Raw genomic sequence first — 12,996 nt, 5'->3', positions numbered from 1 at the left:
GACATTTCCAACCCAGCTTTTTTTTCTTTTCTTACTTTCTCTCCAGGGTTCATTTCCAACATGTCCACACACAGACAGTACTTCCCAGATGAAGAGGACGAGACGGGTGCAGCCAAGGCCTTGATGCGTCTTCAGGACACGTACCAACTGGATTCTGAGGCCTTCTCCAGAGGAAAGCTGCCAGGTAACCAAGCAGTGTGCAGTGATCATTTGAGAGAACATGAATATAAGAGGGTTATTTATAAAAGAAAGAGAGGAAGGCAAACTGAATCCACCCATAATGAAATAAATGGTGTCTTTGTTTGTGTTTATATTACTCTCCTTGTGATAAGCAATTTGAGTTTTGGACCTCCTGACAGAGTACATTTTTGTGAAATTAGGTCATGTTGACCAGTCCTCAATTCTTCAAGAGTTAGGGCTTGTTAGTTTAAGGTTATTTTATAGTTATTACTTTGGTTCTGGGCCATGATTGGATTCTGGATAAACTTGTATGTGGTTAGGAAACTAATGACTTAATCATAGATTCATCATTCACAGATACATGTTGAATTCCTCGACCTCAAGTTCAGCTTTATTTGGTAATACAGCCCTACACAGATTAAGGACGTACACCTAGCTGCACTGCTGTCTGCACCATGGTCTTGTTTTATACTACTACTAAGAGTTTCCTAAGTCCGACATCTTCAAATTGTGCACATATTGCATTTAAAATCATAACCGATCATAAATGGTCACTTGAGATGCACTTGAGGCATAGTTGCTAGGTTTGCAGTCCCATTTTAGTGGCATCTAGACACCGTTTGGATACAACCGTTTGGTATGTAGAGGTGTATACTTCTGCAGGTATGTGTCTGTTTTCAGGTAATAAGACACAAGCCTGTTTTTGTATGTGTGTATGTGTCCCAGTTGACTGCTTTTCTTGCTGAGCTAGGATCCAATAACCCTAGATGACAGACTCTGCATGTCTCAACCTGCCCACCAACAAACAACTTCAAACCAATATATAATGGATAAATGTCCAAAAAGTGACAAATCAAATGTCTACTAGGGTGGAAATAGATTCACATTTTCACATTTTGGATGATTCTACAGAAACTTAAAAAGCTGAAGCAGGTGGGCACTAAAGCACAAAAGTACCATAATTAGCCTCACTTTGTTAGACTTAAGACAAACTTTAGTGTTCCCATGCAGGGAAATGTAAGTGTCACAGCAGCAAAAGAAAGTAAATGAACATATGCATACAGAAGTAACCTTAGATAACTAAAATACTAAGTATATTATGAACATCCAAATTATATATAAAATGAAGCTTTAAATAACAAGAATAAAAAGGTGTATCCTAAAAAAACAGTAACTACAAAGTGGACAGACTAAAAATATCACAAATAAGTGACAAAAATAGGAAGTTGGTGGGTGTGTCTGCAGACAAAGAAAGAAAAATTGATCAGGCCAATATATCAGCTGATGTTATCTTATCACAGATATGTTGGTTTTAGCATATACTGTATGTTGGTAAAAACTGTAAAATATCCTGCTCAGTACATATCTTAGTCACAATTATTTAATAAGTACATTAATAACTAAATTAAAGAGATTCTTATCAAAAGTTGTTGTTTAGGTTATGTGTTTATGTAAAAACAAAAACAAAAACAAATTCTGTGCAATATAACATTATCAGATTTTTTTAAAACTCTCAAATATCAATCTCAGTATTGGCCTAAAAAATCCTCTATTGGTTGGGCTCTACTGCAGATAGCAATGTTATATAGTTATTAATAATCCAAAGTCAATAGGAATAATAAACTAATTGAAAAAAAAATACATTAAAATATTGTTAGGAGTTTTAAAGTGGTCATATTATGGTCATTTTCAGGTTCATAATTTTATTTTGTGGTTGTACCAAAATAGGTTTACATGGTTTAATTTTCAAAAAACACCATATTTTTGCTCATATTGCACCTTGTTGCAGCGCCTCTTTTCACCCTGTGTCTTGAACGCTCCGTTTTAGTTACTGAGTGAGGCACCTCACTTCTATTCAATCTTTGTTGGGAGTTGCACAGGTGCAGTACCTAGGTAAGGACTACTAGCCAATCAGAAGCAGAGTAGGGCGGGTCCTGATGAGCAAGTTAGTGTGATCCAAAACAAAGCCGCTTCAGCCGGTAACTATGGCTTCGGTTCAGCCGTACATGTTCCAACAACAAGAACCAGCTTCACAACCTAGACTGGAGCAAGAGTTTCAGAGTGGTAAGTTATTAATTTGTAACTAATTTATCTTTCATAGGTAACATTTTAACTGTCTGCACTGTGTCTACATCATAGTAACAACTTTATGTCCACTGACTGCCTGGAGGGTATCTGATGTTATTTTAATTTCATATTTAGGTGTACTTGTGGAAATTGCTCAATTCGTGCGTTATGGCGCATGTTACGAAGTGATGTAGATACATTACGGAAGTAAAGGCTGGACTAGAATCAAGCTGTTTTCAGGCAGTTCAGGAGCAGTGTTTTCTGTGGGAGAGGGTAACTCCCTTTGAAGTGGACTTTGGGCTTTTTCACTTTGCAAACCTATTACATGCACAAAAAAGATATATAACACAATAAAGGAAAGGGAAAAATTACCACTTTAAGTAAAATGGATGAGCTGTGTTTACACATACCACCCAAATCCTAACCCCTTATTCCAAACCCAGGTAGGTTTCACTAAAGTAAAAAACAAACCTATTTCCGGTCTTCAAACATGATCCATCAATGATGAATAAAATGTGATAAATATGTCATTAAAATAACGTGATTTTTGGTAAGTAAAATCACAGTACAGTATGGTACAGTAATTAAATGTAATGAATCCTGCCGCAGGTATGCACTCCAGTGCCCTACTGACAGTGGACGATTGCTTCGACATGGGAAAGACAGCTTATAATGATGCGGACTATTACCATGCTGTGCTGTGGATGCAGCAGTCCTTGAAGCAGCTGGATGCTGGGGAGGAAGCTGTGGTTTCCAAGGCGGACATTTTGGACTACCTCAGCTACTCTGTTTACCAAATGGGAGACCTACCTCGAGCCATTGAGCTGACACGCCGGCTAGTGGCTATTGGTAAGGTGCAGCATACGCAAGTGTACAGACAAAAGATATATAATAAGCTCAATTTAGTGTGCACAATAATACACATTACACATAATCTCTCATTCATTTATCTCAGCCTGAGTCAGCATCATTATTTGTCTTTCTTGCAACCATAAATGATGGGTGAATGGGTTCATGGTCTCAATTTGAGAAATCTAAAATAGCACTTTTGACATGTATTTAAACAGCACTGTTGAACCTCTCTCACTGCAGTATTGCTCTGTGCTTGCCAGGGTAGCAGGGTGTAGTCTATCCAAAGTAAGGGCCCGTGGTTTGTAACTGTTATTTTAGTCTCTGCATCAAGCACTGTGATGACAGCTGCAGGCCATCTTTTTAGAGCTGTGGTATGCTTGTTTACATGTCAAGTGAAATTAATTGAGGTAGAGCAGATGTAGCAGACGTAGATGTACTTTGCGCCATCTAGTGCGACAAAAGTAACACAATGAACGTTGAAAATTCACATATAACAGCTCATGCACACGTAAAAAAAAAGAAAAGAAAACTGAAACAGTAAAGGCTATAGAAAAGCAAGAAGCAAGGTATAGCCCAAATAAAATCTAACTGGAAATGCAGGAAAAAGGAAGAGCAGAGAGCAAAGCCAGTGATCACTTTTATTCTGCTTTCACGGGTAAATGTTAAAAGTCACTAACAGATACAGGACATTGCATTTGTTTAAAAGAGCAACAAAAGTAACAGTCAAAAAATTTGCAACAAATAACATACAGTCAGAGTCAGACGTGACACATTAATAGGACAGTACAGTACATAGCAAACAGCAAGGCTAGATAATGCAAGGAAGATCAAATGGAAGAAAAAATCTTCTGTCACTGTCTTATCACCCATATAAATATTGTTATATCAAGTTAAATCCGTCAGTCAAAGTTCTTGATGGTTTTCTCTCGTAGATCTCCATTAGTAGGGAACTGTCGTCATACTGGGCATCTGCCAGGACTGACTTTGTGTAACTAAATCAGTGTACTACAGCACTGTTGGAAAAGAGCACATTGTGTCCCCGCCTGACAGGTCTGAATCCCTGGTACGGAGTTTAAATTACCTCCAACAAACTGTTGAACTGCACATTTTCTTCCTGCAAAAAGAACCTTAACTAAATAAATACTTGGGATGCACTTTGTTTACTGTGTATGTTCCTGTAATTTTGGTACACGAGGCAGCCTACATAAAACTGACCAGGAGGCACACTATGTTGCTGTAATGCCTCTGCTCACTGACGATTCAGTGTATTTCCTCAATACTCCACAAGGGGGTGTGCTCTTTCTACTATCCACTATGCCACTGCTTCAGTACCTCAAACACTAACCGAAGGACATGAGGGAGACACTAAGGAAGAAGTATTCAGATCATTTACTTAAGTAAATGTAGCAATGCCACACCAGAAATACAATACATACATATAATACAAGCCTGCATAAAATATTGCTCAAATGAAAGTACTGAAGTAGTAGCAACAAAATGTACTCGAAGTATCAAAAGTAAAAGACTAATTATGCATCTTCCATTCTAGTAAATTGATTTGTCTTGAATTAAACCATACTGTACAGTACTTGGTTAAAGTAAATAAATGAGTAAAGCTTAGAAAAACTAAAGCTAGATAGGTAAGAGACATCAAGATTCACAGAGCAATATATTTTCTATTTTTTTATTAATTTGTGTTGACTAGGAGTATTAACTTATTTGCACATATGTTGTCATCAGACATCAAAGGGACAAAACATTTTTAAATGAGGCAGTTTAACAAACATTTAATGCAGTAGCTCTACAGGTTATTCCACTTCTCAGTTGAGATTTGAGCCACTAACAACATTTTTCTTGTACTGACAGACTCCAGCCACCAGAGAGCAGGGGGAAACCTCCGTTATTTTGAGCGGTTACTGTTCAAGCAGCTCAATGAGCTGAACCAGGCCTACCAGCCTGCCTCTGAGGAGCCCATCCAGCTGGGAACCTACAGCAGACCTAAAGACCATCTCCCAGAGAGAGAGGCCTATGAGTCCCTCTGCAGAGGAGAGGGGCTCCAAATGGTGAGAGATGAAGAGAAAAATAAAGACATGTTGAAATTTAGGATGCAATGTGAAGACCTGTAGCAGAGAAGCAGGCAAAATACTTTTTGTACATATCTGAAGTGAGACAAAAGGTTTATTATTTCCTGTTTATCCTGTATATTTTACCAGAACGAAGTGAGGCGTAGCCGTTTGTTCTGTCGCTACCAGGATGGTAAGAAGAATCCTCGTCTCCTGCTGAAGCCCATGAAAGAGGAGGATGAGTGGGACAGCCCCCATATCGTACGCTACCTGGACATCCTGTCAGATGAGGAGATTGAGAAGATTAAGGAGCTGGCTAAACCCAGGGTGAGACAAGAAGCAAAAAATAAATCAGAATCATCTTTATTGGCCAAGTATGTGTAAACATACAAGTAATTTGACTGTTTTTCATTGCTCTCAGTGTACTAACACAGAAATAGACATAACTGCTAAGAACAAGGACAACAAAGCTGAACAAATAAAGATTAAGAATAGACAGAACTATTATGTTCGCAATAATAGCACCAATGACCAACTAAATATAAGAAAATGTCTATATAAAAGTCAAGTGTTTCTGTAAGTTGTAAACAATACAGATAGTGCAAAGAATAAATATTGCTAGGATATACATGGAGTGCATGGATATGTACAGTATATGCATGTATACATGTCTATATACAGGATGTAGGACAGTCTGACCGAAAGCACAGACTTTCGAAGAGGAGGGTGACACGCCGCCTTCACAGATCCTGAGTACGGGTGACAGGGAGTGTAGTTGGTTGTTTGATGTCTGAGTCATAGCGGGTGAGAGGTGTGAATGATGGCTTATCAAACCTGCAGTAAAACACATTCAGGTCCTCAGCCAGTTGATTGGTCTCCACAGTGTGGGGGAATGTTCATCGCTGAGGTTTGCTCTGTTAGAGTACCCAAGAACAATGAGCAGGGAGTCTGGATGTTTGTGCTAATATATCAAATTTCTGCACTGCACAAAATTAGAGTAATGACTTTTTAGAGATAATGATAGTACTGTAACTGTAAAGTTTATCAATATCGATACTATACTTCTCTTATGGATGGCATTGTTTTTACAGCGAAACTCTGACAGATAAAGTGTCATCAGTAGTACTGCGGCAAACATAGCCTACCCACAACAAGTGTAACAACAGTTACAAAGTAGTGCTTTCTTTTCTCTTTTCACCACACATTGTTGTGACAATTTCACCTTTAGTGCTCCATTCTAGGTTTCATGTGTGTGAAAGGATTTGGATAATAATTGCTGAAGATGTTACTCCTATCATATGTGAACACTAAAAGAAAGAGCGCAATGCAAGGTGACTTGCTTCAAAATGTATCTTCACCTTTATAAATAGGCCAGGAAAAGTGCCAATTTTTTTTTTAACCAGGCATGTTTACCTTGAACAAAGCCAAGCCAGTGCATCTCGCTTCAAATCCTGCCTGCTCTACTGTAGTTGTAGGCCGGACTCTAAAATTTCAAACAATGCTCAAAATATGGATTTGTCCTGTCAGCTGGATTTGTCTGTAAGTATGCAAAATGTATGTTGTTGTTTTTTTAGCACATTTCTCTAACAAACTGCACTTTTGAATATTTACTGTGTTTTAACACTTGTAATCAACATTTAATCACAGCATTGTGCCTGCTAACATTCTCGTCAAGGGCTGAGAACTAGAACATCATAACTCTCCAAACAACAAAATATTTAGTTATTCAAAAGCTAAATAAGAATACTGAGAAGAACATGCCCACGAGCTTATCATATCAGGCACTGGTGCTGATAAAGTGCAGTTTCTTTCTATTAAAGACACATTCAAAATAAATTGTACAAACCAATTACATTCTGAATGAATTGAAGTCGTGCTTCTAAAAAAATATCCTCTGAATCTGCAAATAGAATAAGAAATAGATATTCAGTATATAATATTTCTAGTATAAGATTAATGGGTGAGATTAAATTAAATGACTTTTGTGGCACAACATAGATATACCATACATACAAAAAAATGGAAAGAGTGGACAAACTGTGATGTGTAATGTTTATGATGACAAACACTTATTTTATTACTGTGTGTTGTTTTTGTTTTTTAAGCTTGCCAGAGCTACTGTCCGTGACCCCAAAACAGGCGTCCTGACTACAGCCAACTACAGAGTATCAAAAAGGTAACTCAACTCTTGTGGATTTCAGTCATTAATACATAGTTAATGCTCATTATTATCAGTTTTTAATATTTATTATTAATTCAATTTGCAGTGGAAACCAAGGTACTCCAACCACTTATTGTATTGCGTTTTTGTAATTATTCTGAGGGATTCTGGAGCTTTGCCTTTTTACCCAATTATCTCTTCACTCTTGCTGCCCTTTCTACAAGGATACCCTGCTCACTGTTAAATGAAGTGAAATTTCGGTTCCTGGAGCAGAAAATGTGACAATTTTCAGGTGTGCTTAAACATATCTAGTTCTTTAAAAAAAAAAATATATATATATATATATATATATGAATATGAATATGAGAAATGGGACACTATTTTATGACATCATGTTACCCGGCAGAGGAAGTCAAATCAGAAATTTAAAGAAGTCGCATATCCATTCAGTGTTAAAGTGTGTGTATGCATGTGTACACGTTTTTGTTTTTTCAGTGCATGGTTGGAAGGAGAGGATGACCCTGTCATTGAAAGAGTCAATCAGAGAATACAAGACATCACAGGCCTTACAGTAGACACTGCAGAGTTACTACAGGTAATATAATACATACTACACAATTACATTTATTAATTAAAATCATGTCACATATTACGCAGAAATTTGATATCCATTCTTATGTTTTTATTAAAGATAATAAAATTCACGCTAATAATAATGAAAGTGATATGTAGCATTTCTAAGAACAATGTGTCTCCAAAACAGTAGCACAAAATATGTAAATAGAGCTAAATAAGTACAACAGCAGACAAAAAGACATGAAAATGGGTCAAAATGAACACGACAAACATCACACAATAATACACAGGATTACATAATATCAGAAGCAAGCCTTTTAAAGGGATTAAAATGATCTAGCATGATCTAGTTACACTCCTGCTGGATTAAAAAGTTAAAACAGTTTTGCAGTTTTTTCCACATTCAGACCTTTCAGTAAGATCTTCAATAAGAGCATGAGGAAAAACAAAAAACATATTTTCCTACTCACGCCTCTGAGATTTCTCGCCCCTCCCCAAATACAATGGAGGTGAATAGAATTTTGTTTATGGTGTTCAAAGCATTGAAAAATTACATTTGAAATCCTCAACAGCAGTGTTTCCTTCCAGAAACAATGTCACAATGCCACTTATGATAATCCACAGACCTCATTGTAAACAGTTTTCACTGGTACTACTTTCTACCAAAGTAGTAGTCCCTATTTCCATAGCTGAGTTGTGAATTGTACCAAGGTATACAACAATTATTCTCAATGTAACACCCACTGTACATCACAGGTTAAATTACAGAAACTATGACAATGAACCAGATTTAAAAAAAAAAAAAAAAAAAAAGTCTGTATCAACTAATTATTTTGTCCAATTTGGATATTTCCTGACTACACACCTTTGTAGTTTTAAGTTTGAGTTTATTTGCACAAGTTGTCAAAATGACAGACTGTAGTGCTAAGAGGACAGCCTATTCATTACCTCTAAATAATATAAACAATATTCACACTATTAAAGATTCATGTACATGCATTTTTGCCAATTTGCCAATTAATTTTTAATCATATTATTTTCTTTATAAAAATCACCTTTGTCCATGGCTGACCAGGTTGCTAACTATGGAGTTGGAGGACAGTACGAGCCACATTATGACTTCTCGAGGGTGAGTTCACTTTGTGGGTGAAAGTGTGTGTGTGAGTAAATGTGTGTGTGAAAATGTAAGATAATTAAGGATAGTTAAGATAATTAAATTTTAAACTTGACTTGACATAGTCATGTCAATATTTATATAGCCCAATATCACAAATTTGCCTCAAGGGGCTTTTCCATGTGTACAGCATACAATCCTCTATCCTTTAGATAGGATAAGGAAAAATTCACCAAAAAAAAAACCCTAACAGCGGGGGAAAAAAGAAAAAGAAAGAATAAGCAACCAACTGAAAGTTATGGCAAAAAGATGAGTTTTTAGTTTGGATTTAAAGGACTCAAAAGAGTCAGACAGTCTAATGTCAACAGGGAAGTTATTCCAGAGGAAGAGGGCATGATAGCAAAAGGCCCTTCTTTTTAACTCTGGGAACAGGCAGGAGGCCTGTATTCTGAGAGCGAAGAGCACGGGATGGAATATAAGGCTTAAGGAGATTAGACAGACATGAATGGCAACACTCTATGAATGTTGCCATTACGGTAATAGGTAATCTGCAGAGCTGCCAGTAATGATGCATTAATTTGAACAAGATACCTTATAATATTAGAACATTTTGGTGGCCTGCGCACACGACAGTGTGGGAATACAATTGTGGGACAATTAGATTTTTGTGATTCACATATTTATGGAAAGAGAACTTGTGAGTAGGGGAGGGAGACAGTCTTTCAGTCTGATCTGCACTGTGAAGATTTTCCTGCCTGGACATTAACTAAGAAACAAATCCATACTACACTTTAAAGCTAGCAGGCTCTGTAGTCATCTGCGACATGCCGAGCGAAGTCCCTAATGTCAAACTTGACTTAAACAAACTTGACTAGCGACAAATTTAGCAACTTATTCAGACCATCAGGGAAAAGGCGAGAAAAATATTCAAATATATATTATACTGTAATTCATTCCCAGCATGCTGCGGCTCTTCTGCGAACTGCGTCTCTCTTCCTCTCCTCCTACACTGTGCGCAGGCAGTCAGCGTGTGCTGTGACATCATCTGGCGACTTTTAGCGACTTTTGGATTTCTAACCATTACTGTGTGATTTGTAGTTTTTATTTTTATGCCAACCTAATCTTAACAAAGACTAAAAGGGAACTTTTGGTTCAAAAGAGGTTCCTAGATGGCAAGGGTGATGCAAAGTTCTCTAATATTATGAGAGAATTTGAGTCATATAGCTATGACTGATTTTAAATGACATGGTTAAAAATGTCAACAACACCTTGTCATCTGCTTTAAATACTGCTGCTCCACTAAAGGTTAAAAAGAGGTTGACTGACAGAAGACTGACAAAATCTCCCCATGGTTAAACCATAACAGTGCTAATGAGATTAAGAGAATCTGTCGAGCAGCTGAACAAAAATGGAGGAAAACTAGGCTCACAATTCACTGTAATATATACACATAGAAGCCATGACTGCCTGTAACAAAGCAATATGTATGGCAAGAAAGGATTACTTTTCCAAGATTATTACAGAAAATGCTGGAAACTCTTCAATATTATTCTCCACTATTGACCAGCTACTCAACATTGCCCCCAAGCCGTCCGCTGTTCTCCGCATCAAATTATTGAAGAACTTACATTGTTCTTCAGTAACAAAATTACTTTAATTAGAGCCAGTATTGCTGCTGTAGTAAACACAGATTTCCTCAGAAAACCCTGTAAAAAAAGATGTAACCATGGGAAAATTCACCTGTAATAGATTAACTGAGCTTTGCAAGACCGTCAGAGTGTAACTCCTCCACCTCATGTATTGACCCTTTACCTACAGCATTTTTAAGCGGGTGTTCAATAGTGTTTCAAGTCATGTCCTGAAGATCAGAAATACATCTCTTCAAACGGGCATCTTCCCAGATGCTTTCAAAACAGCTGTTGTAAAACCTTCACTAGAGAAACCCAACCTAGATGGTAATGCACTGACCAGCTCAGCTACAGGCTGGCATTCATTAGTAAGATACTTGAAAAGATAGTTTCTGTGCAAATAAACTCCTTTCCTTAAGAAAATAATATCCTGCAGGAATTTCAATCAGGCTTAAGAACATACCACAGCACTGAAACTGCTCTTACTAAAATAATCAGCGACCTCAGACTAAATTCTGATTTAAAAAAAAAAAAAAAAAAAAAAAAAAAGGTCTCAATTCTTGTCCTCTTAGATCTAAGCGCAGCGTTTGATACGATTGACCAGGACATCTTAATCGTCTTGAAAAGTTGGTTGGTCTTTCTGACTGTCTTCTGTCTTGGAGATCATGTGTCTGAGAAACATAACATTTGTTTTGGGGTTGCACAAGGGAGCTGCCTTTGGTACATTACTATTCTCACTATGCATGCTGCCACTTGGTGACATCATTAGAGAACACAATGTATGTTTCCATAGTTATGCGGATGACACGCAACTGTACATCTCTGCTGAACCAAATGATGCTGCAGCTATGAACTCCATTACTACCTGTCTTTTTGCAATAAATAAATGGATGAGCAATAATTTCTTAAAGTTAAGTAAAGAACAAAACTGAAATCCTACTAGTCAGCGCTAAAACAAAAAGAGAAATGCTGTTTAATAATATGGGGAAATTAACTCCCTGGATTAAATCTGAGGTTACAATTCTTGGTGTTATCTTAGATTCGGATCTAAGCTTCAAATCCCACATTAACAAGGTGATGAAAACATTCTTTTCCACCTTAGAAACATAGCTAAAGTACAACAATTTATAAATCAAAAAGATGTTGAAAAACTGATTCATACCTTTATTTCAAGCCGACTCGATTACTGTAATGCACTTTTTTTTTCTCCCGAAAAAAACACTAAGAGACATCAGCTCATTCAAAACTCTGTAGCTCAGCTATTAACCAGAACCAAGAGGAGAGAGCACATTAGTCCAGTTTTAGCTGCTCTGCACTGGCTTCCTGTAACATTTAGAATCTATTTTAAGATCTTCCTCATATACAAAGCCCTTAATGGGCTAAGACTAACACAGCGATCATCTGCTGCTGGTTTATTGGAGGTTCCCAACAACAGCTGAACAAAAATTGGGGATGCAGCCTTTGTCAGTTATGCCCCAAAGCTAAGGAACACACTACCAACAGATATCAGAATCAGAAATACTTTATTGATCAACAAGGGGAAACTCTTTTGTTGCAGCAGCTCGCCTTTACGTCAGTGCACACAGGAATAGAAGTACTAGCAAAAAATATAATACACTATAATACAGGTCAGAAAATAAATTAAGTACCAAGTGGGTATAAGTATAAAATAAAATAGGTGTGAAGTACCAAGTGGGTTTACCGGATGATGATGATGATAATAATACGGTATAAGGGAAGCCAGCTCACTAATTCAGGGAATATCAGGGAAGCCAGCTCGCTAATTTTTTAAAAAAGAAAGCTAAAAACTTAACAACTTAAATCTCTTCAATTTAGCCTTTAACTAGCTCTGACTTTCCTGATACAGTCCGGAAACTCTTTTCGCACATTACTTCGCACTGCTGCACTTCTTTTAAAATGCTGTATTTTACGTGATTTTATGCATTCTATGTATTCTATTTTTTAAATGTGTTTTTATTATCATTTGGTGGGTTTTATTTTCCATTTTATGTTGTGCATTCTATATATTCTATTTTCATCTTTATTTTTATTTTATTTTTATTATTATCATCAAGTGGGTTTTATTTTCCATTATGACATTCTATCCCTGTTTTTATGTTCATTCTATGCCTATTTTCATGTGAAGCAAAGTCTATTTTCTTTATTGTAAAGCACTTTGAGCTGCATTTCTTGTATGAAAGGTAGTATGACATGAATTGACTGTCTTGCAGCACCTAAAATTTCTTCACAAACACAATCATATAACTCTTTTACATCTTGAGTAACATCAACTCTTTGCATTTCCTGATCACTAATTCTCTTAAATGTCTCCCAATCCGCTCTGTCCATCTAAGA

At 36.8% G+C, this 12,996-nt stretch overlaps 1 protein-coding gene across 4 annotated transcripts in view; it reads left to right on the top strand.

Moving 5' to 3' along the window:
* LOC122888372 (prolyl 4-hydroxylase subunit alpha-2-like) overlaps window positions 1-12,996 on the top strand; it is a 33,304-nt gene that overhangs the window by 13,046 nt on the left and 7,262 nt on the right. For all 4 annotated transcript variants that reach the window (XM_044222753.1, XM_044222752.1, XM_044222749.1 and 1 more), the window contains exons 5-11: window positions 47-184; window positions 2,857-3,096; window positions 4,966-5,162; window positions 5,313-5,489; window positions 7,268-7,338; window positions 7,819-7,918; window positions 8,975-9,028. In XM_044222753.1, the coding sequence (XP_044078688.1) occupies window positions 47-184; window positions 2,857-3,096; window positions 4,966-5,162; window positions 5,313-5,489; window positions 7,268-7,338; window positions 7,819-7,918; window positions 8,975-9,028 (977 nt within the window). The remainder of the gene's footprint in view (window positions 1-46; window positions 185-2,856; window positions 3,097-4,965; window positions 5,163-5,312; window positions 5,490-7,267; window positions 7,339-7,818; window positions 7,919-8,974; window positions 9,029-12,996) is intronic.

Source organism: Siniperca chuatsi, linkage group LG14 (assembly GCF_020085105.1).
Source record: "Siniperca chuatsi isolate FFG_IHB_CAS linkage group LG14, ASM2008510v1, whole genome shotgun sequence".
Taxonomy (NCBI): Eukaryota; Metazoa; Chordata; class Actinopteri; order Centrarchiformes; family Sinipercidae; genus Siniperca; species Siniperca chuatsi.
The sequence above is the reverse complement of the archived record's forward strand: the minus strand, read 5'-3'. Positions and strand labels throughout refer to the sequence as shown.